At 39.3% G+C, this 12882-nt stretch overlaps 1 protein-coding gene across 1 annotated transcript in view; it reads right to left on the bottom strand.

Annotated features, from left to right (window-relative positions):
- The window catches only part of Tmed10 (transmembrane p24 trafficking protein 10), a 35570-nt gene that overhangs the window by 12747 nt on the left and 9941 nt on the right, over nucleotides 1-12882 (bottom strand). Inside the window, exons 2-3 of the mRNA XM_042692532.1 lie at nucleotides 5752-5863; nucleotides 3186-3259 (exon numbers count right to left, since the gene is read on the bottom strand). Coding sequence (XP_042548466.1) covers nucleotides 3186-3259; nucleotides 5752-5863 — 186 coding nt within the window. The remainder of the gene's footprint in view (nucleotides 1-3185; nucleotides 3260-5751; nucleotides 5864-12882) is intronic.

Genomic DNA, 12882 nt, shown 5'->3' with positions numbered 1-12882 from the left:
TATGCATCTTTATAACATGTAAAACATCTACCATCTAGTTTCATTTCATATTGGTATTGTTACTATTTCACATGCACTAATTAAGTCTCTATAACATTTTAGATAGATACTGTGGTACTGTGTCCAGTTATTAAGACACTGATTAAGTTAGACATGATTGCCAACACCTGTAATCCTTGGGAGGCTAAGGTTTGAGCCCAACCTGGGCTAGAGTTGCAAACCAGACTGACTACATAGTGAGACCCTGATTCAACAACATGAAATACACTGACTGCTACTGAATTTTATAAGAGTACGTAAGGATTTGAGGATTACAACTCACAATAGGAAGAGATGTGTGGATGTGAAGAAAATTCATGTGCTGCCTTCTGGAGTAGTAATGCCAAAGTGTCCTAATGCTTTGGGGATAAAGGCTCTCCATTATCTTAAGGGCCTAAAATCAAGTGCCTCAAACATTATATATATGCTCAGTACACTCTGGCTATTAATCAGTGAAGAAAACACTTCCATTATCCATGTTTTTTTCAGAGGCCTTATTAGTCCAGGGACAATTTACAGCTATTTCTAAGGTTCAAGGAAGCATAGTCATAGACTACGGAAAAAAAACTTCTTTGGCCGGACTTCTCTGCCTCAATGTGGTCTGCTGCTGGAGGTTGGAAGGAGGGGTCATTAAACAGCAGTAGGGACAAGCTCTTGGTTAGGAAGCAGAACCTCAAAGCTATGTTGTAACCATGTGCATAAAGAAAAGCTTAGGACGTGCCAGACAGCCAAAGCAGGAAGCAGCCAAAGGAAACGATGTCGTTTCCTTTCTGCTAGGGAATCCCCTATGGGTGAAGCATAAGGTCAAAAAAAAAAAAAAAAAAAAGCCTTTCCCAGTGTTAGTAAGTCCAAAGATGAAAGAAATTCCAGAAGGTATAGAGGTTTTAAAATGTTAAATATATTTCAATGGTAGAGTGTTTGACTAAAAGGTGCTATGACAGTGATATCCACATCATTCTATATGTAAAGCAACCAGGATGCCAACAGTTTTGTTAGAGTGGTACAGCCAGGTCTCAAGTTTAATAGTGCATCATGTGCTCTGCTATTTAATATATAAGCTTTAATAATTGCTATTATGTTGAAGCATAGTTATAACAGGTAAAATTCATATAGCAGGAAGGCAATGATTGCCTATTTAGATGAAATCTGGTATGTTCAAGGCACTTATTTAGAGATGGTTCATAGATGGGAAGAGCAGCACACAGAAAATGATTTTACCTATTCTTGCACCTCATAGTAACTACATTTTTCTTGGTAATTTATTGCACTCAGCATTTTAACATACATTACTTAACTATAACTAAGAGTCTTCAGTTATCAAGATTTTTTAAAAAACATCTTTAAATTTTTTTTTTCCCCCAGTCCTGGGGCTTGAACTCAGGGCCTGGGAACTGTCCCTGAGCTTCTTTTGTTCAAGGCTTAGCATTCTTACCACTTGAGCCTCAGTGCCACTTCAGGCTTTTCTGTTTATGTAGTACTAAGAAATTGAACCCAGGACTTCATGCATGCTAGGCAACCACTCTACCACTAAGCTACATTCCCAGCCCTCAATTTATTCTTACATTTACCAAATTAAGAGCCTATCTTGCTTGATTTCTTTTAATTAAATTAGCCTGAGAAAAGAAGCCATTCAAAATCTTGACCAGGAATTATCTTCTACTCATTACTGTATTATTTGTTTCTATTATTTACTGATTCCAAATAACTCTTACCTAGTTTCATTCAAATGACTTCTTGCACAAGGAAAACAAAAGAGAGAAAAGACCCAGAAAGTTACAATGTAATGCTACTTCCTGAAGAAGAATAATCAAACACTTGGAATCTTCTTACACTACTTTCCAAAGTCCTGACCAAAGACAGCAATTTCTCCTATTCTACCATTATTAGAAAATTCTCCTCAATCACTTCAGCTTCCTTTATTTATTTAATTTACACTCTACAAAATACATTTACATTTTTTGTACCTCACTTCTTTAAAATCTCAAGGAATATTTGGTGGAATAAAAAACAAACAACCTGTTATCTTTCTGTAAGCATCAAGTCTCTTGTCTTAAATAGTTCTTGTAGTTTTTCAAAGGTGTTCTTCATTTGATGAACCATTTTTTGCTGCCCTCAAGTCTCTCAAATAGACAAAAAGCACACTTCTACTTCAGTCACTCAAATACCAGTTTTTATTACTCTATTAATAGTTCTTATCAGTGTCAAATTTCTATTCATTATCACTATCTCTAGTCTCTAACAGGTTTTGCATCTTCATCTTACAGTCTGGAGTTATTTTAACTAAAAGGCATTTTTTATTAGCATATATTAATTGTACAAAGGGGAATTTCACTGAGACATTGGCACATATATACAATGTATCCTGATCAACTGCACTCACCCTTCTTAACTCTAATAGGCTTCATTATATTTTCATAATGCAAATGAACTACTTTGATAAAAGGTATTTTTTTTTATCACTGGCATTTCTCAAAGGCAGCATAACTGTTCAAATTTAAACAGGACTGAATCCATGACCTACAAAAAACCGACATATATATCCCTACCTGTTGGTTCTGAGGAAAGAAACCTCAGAAACTAAATACAAAGTACTTTTTAAACTTTGTATATTAACATGCTGCTAAATTCTAGCTTTTAGAAACTGAAGCTCAGGAGGCTAAGATCCAAGGATCAAGGTTCAAAACCAGCCAAGGTTAGAAAGTCTGTAAGACTTTTAACTATCATTCTCCCTCACCCCGGCAAAAAAAAGCTAGTGATGCTATGGCTCAAGTGGTAGAGTGCTAGCCTTGAGCAAAAATGATTGGGGAGAGCACCCAGGCTGAGTTTAAGCCCTATGAGCAGCACAAAAAAAAGAAAAAAAGAAAAAATTGTAGCCATGAATATCTGATTTCTGCCCCCCCCAAAGATCTAGTGGCATATGCTTGAATGCTTATCATATTGAGATTTGTACAGGGCTGAGAGCATGGCCAGAATTACCAGTCAAGCCTGTTAATACAACTTTTTGTGTTACTAAGATCAGAGCTGGTTATCACAACTGCTGAGAAAGACAGCCTCTGGGCAAAGACAAGTCTGTTGACCTGATTAGGTCATATAAGCTCATAGCCCAGCACACGACTGCTTCCTCTGTATGTTAAAACAGCACATACCTCTTCATAATTTTTCGCCTCTACTCCATGCTTCATATCTAAGATCACGAGTTGGTCAGGTATCCGCCCCATTCCTGAGAAAGAAATCAAAAGATTCATTGTGCAGAATATTTGAAATTCTGGGAAATCACCCGCCTACCCTCCCTCTTCCGAACCCTATCCTCTCAATAAAGCTACAACTCCTCCCCCTACTCAGCAGCAGAAAATTCCTGGCTCAGACTAAAATCACAAACATTCCAGACAAAGCCTCTATCTGTACGGGTGCTGGAAAGCATGAACAGGCTGCTGGCAAATAATTGAGCAAGCATACAAAAATACTGCAACTGGTGCTACAGAGGTCTAGAACAGGAGAAAAAACATAGGCTTACTGCATTGGGAAATAAAATTCACAAGTCTACACTGGGAAGGTGGCTCAGTGGTAGAGTGCTTGCCTTGCATGCATGAGGCCCTGAGTTCAATTCCTCAGCACCACATAAGCAGAAAAAGCGGGAAGTGGCACTGTGGCTCAAGTGGTAGAGTGCTAGCCTTGAGCTGAAGAGCTGAGGGACAGCGCCCAGGCCCAGAGTTGAGGGCCCATGAATAGCAAAAAAAAAAAAAAAAACTACTCAGAAAATGCTGGAAGTGGCGCTGCAACTCAAGTGGTAGAACGCTAACCTTGAGCTTAAGAGCTCAGAGACAGCGGAGCTTAAGCCCAGAGTTCAAGACACACACACACACACACACACACACACGCACACGCGCATGCTCAGGGACAGCGCGCAGGTCCTGAGTTCAAGCCTCATGACTGGCAAAAAAAAAAAAAAAGGACAATGTGCTTCATATAAGTGTCTATTTAAAGCAATAGTGACAATAATGCAATGTTCATATTAGAAAAATAATTTAATTTACCTTGATAAAGGGAAATCTAATTTTTTTTCTTTTTGGGTCAGGTCGTGGGGCCTGAACTCTGGGCCTGGGCGCTGTCCCTCAGCTCTTCGGCTCAAGGCTAGCGCTCTACCACTTGAGCCACAGCACCACTTCCAGCTTTTTTCTTTTTGCTTATGTGGTGTTGAGGAATCAAACCCAGGGCCTCATACATGCAAGGCAAGCGCTCTACCACTGAGCCACTTTCCCAGCCCCGAAATCTAATCTTTAGTCTTTAGGCAAGAGAAAGGAAAAGAATAAAAGCCCTCCTGTTCAGCTGCAATTCCCTCATGCATGCTAGGCCCTATACAACTTAATCTATACTCTCAGACCCCCACAAGTCTTCAAACAAAACTAAGTACCCAAAGCAGTCTTTTCTCCAAATCAAGATGGGCAATCCTGACAATGATATAATCCACAGAAGATAAATAATACAAGTTTTTGCTTTCCTTCCTCATCTACAAAGATGTGAGGAGCTCGAAGTATAACAAATGGCAAGGGCACCCGCCTAGTAAGGTCAAGGCCCTGAATTCAAACCCAACGGTGGGGGTAGGGAGAGGAGCAAGAAGCCAGTGGCTCATAGTTTAGGGGCTGAAATGTTCACTAATTCCATTTCCAAAATAACCAGCAAAAAGCAGGGCTGAAGTTGTGGTTCAAGTGGTAGAATGCCAGCCTAACAAGTGCAAGGTCCCACGTTCATGGAAAAAAAAGTAAAATCCAAGTAGTTCCCACCCTCTACTCTGTTCAAATGACCAGATATGCTCTAAGAGTCTTTTGTCTCCCTGTCTGTCCAAGGCCCAGTTTTAGCATGTTTCAAGCCCAAATGAAACCACAAAGTGATAGACTGTTAGCTGGTCTGAGTCCAAACTATACAGTCTCTTGCACAGAACAGTCAGCTTATATCGTTAGCTGACATCATGGACTTAAAACCATTCCAGTAATCTCTCTGGACTAGCCTGGCAAAGAAATGATCTTTTCTGGGGCTGGGAAGGTGGCTCAGTGGTAGAGCGCTTGCCTTGCATGCCTGAGGCCCTGGGTTCGATTCCTCAGCACCACATAAGCAAAAAGAAAAAAGCCGGAAGTGGTGCTGTGGCTCAAAGTGGTAGAGCACTAGCCTTGAGGCATCCAGGCCCAGAGTTCAGGCCCCACGACCAGACCCAAAAAAAAAAAAGCAATTATCTTTTCTGTTTTAAAGACTTTTATTAGAGCAGTTTTAGGATCATAGCAAAACTGAGAGGAAGGCAGAGAGATTTCCCATTTTTTTCTTACCTCCTACACATGCATTGCTTCTGCTATTGTCAACATCTGCTACCAGAGTGCTGAGTATTACAAATAATAAAATACATCATTATCCTCCAAATTCCATTGTTTACATTAGGTTCCTTCTTCGTATATATCCCAAATGTGAGATTAGATAAACATATCAACCAATATAATCATACAAAGTATTTCAATTGTCCTTAATATCCTGTGCTCTAAGTTCTCTATCTTGCTTCATCTTATTCCACCTAGACAATCTTTTGAAAAATGCTCTAAAGATATAAGGTATCAGGTTTCCATATCAGAATACATAAAAATACAAAATAAAACTGTATCTGACTATATCAGGAAGCACTAGAGTTAGAGAAGATGCTTAATCCATGGAAATAGTTTGATTTCTTACCCTTGCTCTCAAAACACACTTCAAACATATCATAGTCTTCAGTAGTAAAGGCAAACTTTCCCTTGGATGCATCCTCCTTGGAGTACAGAATATGGCCAGCAGAATCTGTGATCTAAAATTAAAAAAATAATAATAGTCAGCAAGTAACACTAAGGTAGAATACTTATAGAAATGGAAAGAGACAATAGCTCTCTGCAGGATGACTATGTTCCAACCATTCCCAAAGAAAGGAACTGGACTAGAAGATAATAAAACTCAAAAAACAAATTTCACTCATTCAAACAACCTACCTATTGCTCCTACACCAAAAAGTATTAGGCCAAAGATCTACCCAATTACTTGCACTTATTAGGTCAAGACTAGGGATAGAGAAGGGACTTAGATCCCTGATAGTAAGGACAGAAAGTAGGGGACCATCTCGATGGCAGGTCTATTTCTATAAACTTCACATTAATTATGCTAATGGCACATAGAGTAGAGGCAAGATGAGAGGGGGAAGATGTCCTAAAAAAGGTATTTTTGACTTCCAAATGATCATTCCTTCCTTGTAGCTTCATTCCTTCACTTAGCTTTAGTACTTTGAACTTAAACAGCTTCCTTTCTAAAGAATGGCCTATTAGAACATATGAAGGGTCACAGAATTGTAAGTAAATGGCCACATCTAAAGAATAGGTATGACACAGTATTTTTTTTTTCTTTTCTTTTTGCACCTGTCCCTGAGTTTTTTAGCTCAAGGCTGGTGCTCTACCACTTGAGCCATAGCTCAATTTCCAGATTTGGTAGGTTGTTGTTTTGTTTTTTGGTGGGGGGGGGGAGGGGGGTGGTTAATTGGAGATGAGAGTCTCAGGGACTATGCTGACAGGGCTGGCTTTGAACCTACATCCTCTGATCTCAACCTTCTGAGTAGCTAAGATTACAAGTGTGAGCCATCCATACTGGGCTGTGACAGGGTAATTTCCAGGTAAGAGCACCTGGCTATCTGAACAAGGCATATTTCACTAGGTGCCAGTAGTTCATGCTGGTAATCCTATCTACTGAGAAGGGTGAGATTTTAGGATCCTGGCTCCAAGTGAGCCTGGACAACTTGGAGATAAAAATAAAAATCCAAGAGATTTTTATTTCCAATAACCAGTAAAAAGCCAGAAATTGAAGTCTGACTTAAGTGTTTAGAGACCCAACCTTGAGCAAAAAAGCTAAGCAAGAGCATGAAGCCCTGAATAGGAGATTAGGGGAGGCATATTTCATCATCTAAGACAGGAAACTACTTTGCAATATGAAACACAAAAGCAGTGGCTTTGTTATGTTAAACCAGATGTCCTAATACTGTTTGTTAAAATAGAATTCTTTTATAAGTGAAACTTTAAATTAATAAATTGAGTAGTACTACATTTAAGTTATGCATTTATAAATACTTGCTGACAGTGGTTAATTATGAATGATGAGTTCTCATGTGTGTGCTAGTAGTGAGCTTAGGGCTTCATGTTCTTACTTGTTTTTTTTCACTCAAGCTGGTGCTCTACCACTTGAGTTACAACTTTGCTTCTGGCTTAATTGAAGATAAAAATCTCACAGTCTTTTCAGATCACAGTATCCTGAGTAGATTACAGATGTTAGCTACCAGTGCCTGGTGAAATTGCCTGTGCTTTTTTTTTTTTACTTTCTACAACAATATATATCAAATGTATGGACAAAAATAGTAATAACCCTATTTAATTTTCAAAAAAGTTCCATAATAACTAAAGAAAATCATCATTGATCAATTTGAAAGGATGTGTTGGTGGCCCCATAGCTCCAAGTGGTAGAGTGCTCACCTTGAGCTGAAGAGTTGAGGGACAGCGCTCAGGCCCAGAGTTCAAGCCCCACAACCGCCCCCGCCCCCCCCCCCCCCAATCATCTAGATCTATTGATCACTGGTTCCAAAGAGTAAGTAAGACAGTTCCTGTCTTCAAAGGGTCTAAGATTAGATAACTACATGAGGAGAGGCATAAAAAAACAGGACTTTCATTTTGGTTTTGATTCATCTTTTCTTGATGATTAGTGAGGTTGGATTCCCTTTTCTCTATTGGCGGTTTGTATGAGGTAATAAAATGCTAATCCAATGTGATTTTGGTAATCATTTCACAATGCACATAAAAACAGTAAGTTATTTCCTTTGAATTTATATATATATAGATATATAGAATTTCTATTTCAATTATACCAAGTGAAATGAAAAGACTGCTTAGTTGCAAAATAAAGAGTGCTCTACTAAAGATATGGACAGGTACCATGCTATGGAGGGTCAGAAAATACTTGGTTACTAACATATGATGAGTCTTGAAGGATGAATCCTAATCAATGGAAGAATAGGAGTAAAAACATTCAAGGTAGAGGAGATGGCAAACATGAAGATGTCAAGTGGAATGCCCAAAGTCAAGAAAGTCACACTCTGGATCCTTTGGCTTAGTGCAAATCAGAGAGCTGAGTCCTCCCAAGTGAAACACAGCACTGTCTAGCCTATATCCTCACCTTGAGAAATCAGCAGGCAGCCACAGGTAGACCCTGAAGTCTGCGAGAGCTATGTAATCTACAAGGGAAAATTTAGCTCTGAAAAAAACTTTTTCTGAATAATCAACTAAGAGAAAGACCATAAAAATAAAAAAGGACTAATGGAGAACACTAGATAACCCAAATTAAAACAAGGCAAACAAGTCTGAGAACGAGATCAGTACACCTACTCTAGCACTCACTTCCCTACTCCCATCTCCACCACAAATGCAATTACAACTTATAAGAGCAAAGAGGAAGCTCAAAAAGACAACTGTAGGGGGGCTGGGAAGGTGGCTCAGTGGTAGAGTGCTTGCCTTGCATGACTGAGGCCCTGGGTTCCATTCCACAGCACCACATAAGAAAAAAGCCGGAAGTGGCGCTGTGGCTCAAGTGGTAGAGTGCTAGCCTTGAGCTGAAGAGCTGAGGGACAGCGCCCCGGCCCAGAGTTCAGGCCTCACGACCGGACCAAAAAAAAAAAAAGAAAAAGTCAACTGTAGGAAAGGCAGATTTTCATACCATAAGCTAATTTGGTTTGGTTCCTATAAATAAAGTGCAGACAACACAGACCCTCTCCAAGGCAAATTCAGGTAAACATTAAGCTTCCTGAATTGCTCAATGAATTAGTTTAATTTTTTAGGGGGAAAGTAGAAATCACACGTCCCTAAACATTGTTTAAAGTAAAACCAGAGCCAGGCACCAGTGGCTTATGCCTGTAATCCTATCTACTCAGGAGGCTGAGATCTGAACATTGCAGTCTGAAGCCAGCCTGGGTAGGAAAGCTTGTGACATTCTTATCTCCAACCAGTCACAGAAAAAGCCAGAGTTCTGTGGCTCTAGTGGTACAGTATTAGCCTTGAGCAAAAGGAACTCAGGGACAGAGCACCCAGGCCCAGAGTTCAAGCCCCAGGACTGGCAAACAAAGAAACAAAACAAAACAAAAAAACGTGAAACCAGTAGAGAAGAACAGGGACTAAGTTCTGAACATCACCACTGGCTTCATCATGCCCTTGCTCAGGCAAGGGTGACCAGGCCACCAGCCTAGGACAAACAATTTAACAGGTTTGACAGGATGCAGCCTATATTTGCCCAACTACCGTATTCCCTAGAAGAACAAACTACAATCTCTTTATTTATTTTCTCCAAAGACATTAAACATGTCTTTCAAAAAATAGTTTTAGCCCGGCGCTGGTGACTCACACTTGTAATCCTAGCTACTCAGGAGGCTGAGATCTGAGAATCACAGTTCAAAGGCAGCCTGGGCAGGATAGTCCGAGAGACTTTTGTCTCCAATTATCCACCAGAAAACTGGAAGTGGCGCTGTGGCTCAAGTGGCAGAGCGCTAGCCTTGAGCTGAAGAGCTCAGGGATACCAACCAGGCCCAGAGTTCAAGTCCCAGGACCAAAAAAAAAGAAAAAAAAAAAAAAAAAGCTTTAGAGCCTGGGGTCAATAGTTTATACCTGTAATCCTAGCTACTCAGAGGGTTGAGATCTGAAGATTGTGATTATAAGCCAGATCAGGCAGCAAAGTCTGTGAAACTCTCAGCTCTAATTAACCATCAAAAAAGCTAGAAGTAGAGCTGTGGCTCAAGTGGTAGAGTGCTAGCCTTGAGCACAAACAGAGATAGCACCCAGATCCTGATCCTGAGTTCAAGCCCCAGGACTGATGCATGCACACATGTGCATGTGTGCACACACGCACATATGCGTACGCACATATGCACACACACACACACACACACACACACACACACACACACACACACATTATATCTTAAAGAAAGCAGTCTCTAGATCATAACGGTATTTAAACGCAGGTCATAAATTCTTATTAGGACATTGGTAAAAATGCTTGGCAAAATGAATTTAAGAAATTTGTCACATTTTTTGGAATGACTTCAGAACAATCCATACCTCTAAGAGATAGGAGGCATAAACCTTGCTTGAACTGTTCTCCAAGTTGTACAGAGGAACTGAAATCACAAAAGAACCATTTGTCTTATGTCATCTGAAAAATTATTAGTGGATCATTCTAGGAAACAAGACTTAACTAACTACTAGAGGTTGCAAGCAAAGGACTCACACTGTAACTTTCTATCAGCATGAAATTTACCTCCCAGAAATAATGCATGATAATATTTATATGGATATTTGGAAATCCAAGTAGGCAACTTGACAACTAAATTTTCAGGTTGGGCCAGCTCATTTGGACTGTTGAAACTGTTCTAAACTTTATATTTTCTACCGAGTTCCTATAACCTCACAGACATTTAGTTACAAAAAGATATTAATCTCATGGGAAAAAGTCATAGATATCAGCCAGATGGCAATGGTGTATATCTACAATCATAATTACTTATGAGGCTCAGATTTGAAGTCAGCCCAAGCAGATAAATCCATGAGACTCCGATTAACCAGCAAAATGCTGCAACTGCAGGTGTGGCTCAAATGGTAGAACACCAGCATTGAGCATAAAAGCCAAGGGGTGACAAGTCCAAACAGAGATATACTTCTACCTGACTTATATAACTGTAATCCCTCTGTACATTATCTTCATAATAATGAAATTTTTTAACAGGTTAAGAAAGAAGTTAGGGCCTCATCAGCTGCACCAGACATAGAAGAAAAAGAACTAAGCAACCCAAAGACAGAGATGGGAAGAGAGGAATGAGAAGGAAAGCAGGAACAGCCTAGACTAAGCAAAAGGAAAGAAATGTAATCATCACCTGATGTGGAAAAAATAATTTGTATTGTCAAAGCTCATAGAATTCACAAACTGTATAAATGACAATGTGCCTTGTGAAGGTTAAAATGTGTTTGTTACTTTAAGTATCACTATTCCACAGTACTGTGAAATATGTGAGATTTATGTAATCACCTAATCTCAATTTAAAAAAAAAACAAGAGAAAGGATGGGTTAGGAGCGATGGGCGACAATGTTGTCAGACACCTTGTATTCATATACTGTTTTGTAGAATGGGAGCTTCTTTGTACAAGTACTTAAATAAGAAGAAGAAGAAGAAGAAGAAGTTAGGGCTTGTAATTCTAGCAATTCAGGAGGCTGAGATCTGAGGATCACAGTTCAAAGTCACAGGAAAGTCCATGAGACTCTCATCTCCAATAAAAACCACCAGAAAACTGGAAAGGCGCTGTAGCTCAAGTGGTAGAGCACTAGCCTTGAGCTGAAGAGCTGAGAGACAACACTCAGGCCCAGAGTTCAAGGCTCATGACTGACCAAAAAAATAAAAAATAAAAAAGTTAGGAACACAGTCCATTCACAGTAACGTCAAAACCATAAAATACTCAAATATTAACTTGGAAATAAGGAAGTGAAAGACCTCTACAAGAAAAACTACAGTCCTGCCAGGTACCAGTGGTTCTGTAATACTATTTACTCAGGAGGCTGAGATCTGAAGATTATGGTTTGAAGCTAGCCTGGGCAGAAAAGCCTGAGACTCTTACCTCCAATTAAAGAGCAAAAAATGAGGAGTGGACCCTGAGTGAAAAAGTTAAGGGAAAGTGCAAGGCCCTGAGTTCAAGCTCAAATACTAGCACAAAATTAAAACCAGGGCTGGGAAGGTGGTTTAGTGGTAGAGCGCTTGCCTTGCATGCATGAGGCCCTGGGTTCGATTCCTCAGCACCACATAAGCAGAAAAAAAAAGCCGGAAGTGGCGCTGTGGCTCTAGTGGTAGAGCGCTAGCCTTGAGCTGAAGAGCTGAGGGACAGTGCCCAGGCCCAGAGTTCAGGCCCATGACCGGACCCCCCAAAAAAATAATAAACTAAAAAAATAAAAATAAAACCAAACTACTGCTTTTTGTGGTAGTTAAAAAAAAAAAGCCAAAAAAATTTGTAAATTCTTAAAGAAAGAAATCAAAGAAGACAACAGAAGAGGAAAATGCCTTTTATGTTCATGGGTTAGCAGAATCACTCTCATGAAAATAGCCATACTACCAAAAACAATCAATGCAATGCAATACTCATCAAAGCCACAGAAATAGAAAAATCAAATTTATATGGAAGCATAAAAAGCCCCAAATAGCAAAAGCAATTCTGAGTTAAAAACAAAACACAGAGGTATCACGATATCAGAATTCAAATAATACAACAGAACCATTGTAACAAAAACAGCTTGGTATTGGCACAAAAAAACCTAAAGACTAAAGAAACATTATAGAAAACTTAGTAATAAAACCACATTGCTGCAGCCACAGTGCTTAGAGGATGGGAGCAGGAATTGACAAATGGGACTAAATTAAAGAGTTTCTGCACCACACACACAAAAAAAACAAAAGCAAAAAAACCACCACCACCACCACCAACAACAACAAAAAACCAATGACCAGAGCCAAGTGATAATCCAGAGAACTGGAGAAGATATTCACTAGCTATTCAAAAGATAAAAAATTAATATCCAAAAGATACAAAGAACACAAAAATTAAGTAAAAGAACAAAAAAATTCAACAAATAAACAGGCAAGTAAATAGTTTACAAATCACTAAGAGACATGAAGAAAAGTTTAACATCCTTAGCCACAATGGGAGTGTAAATGAAAGTCACATTAAGATCTCATCTCATCCCAGTCAGAAAGGCAACCATCAAGAAAAC

This window comes from Dipodomys spectabilis, unplaced genomic scaffold (assembly GCF_019054845.1).
Source record: "Dipodomys spectabilis isolate Male_0828 unplaced genomic scaffold, ASM1905484v1 ptg000157l, whole genome shotgun sequence".
NCBI classification, from domain to species: Eukaryota; Metazoa; Chordata; class Mammalia; order Rodentia; family Heteromyidae; genus Dipodomys; species Dipodomys spectabilis.
This window is presented reverse-complemented; position numbering and strand designations above follow the sequence as displayed.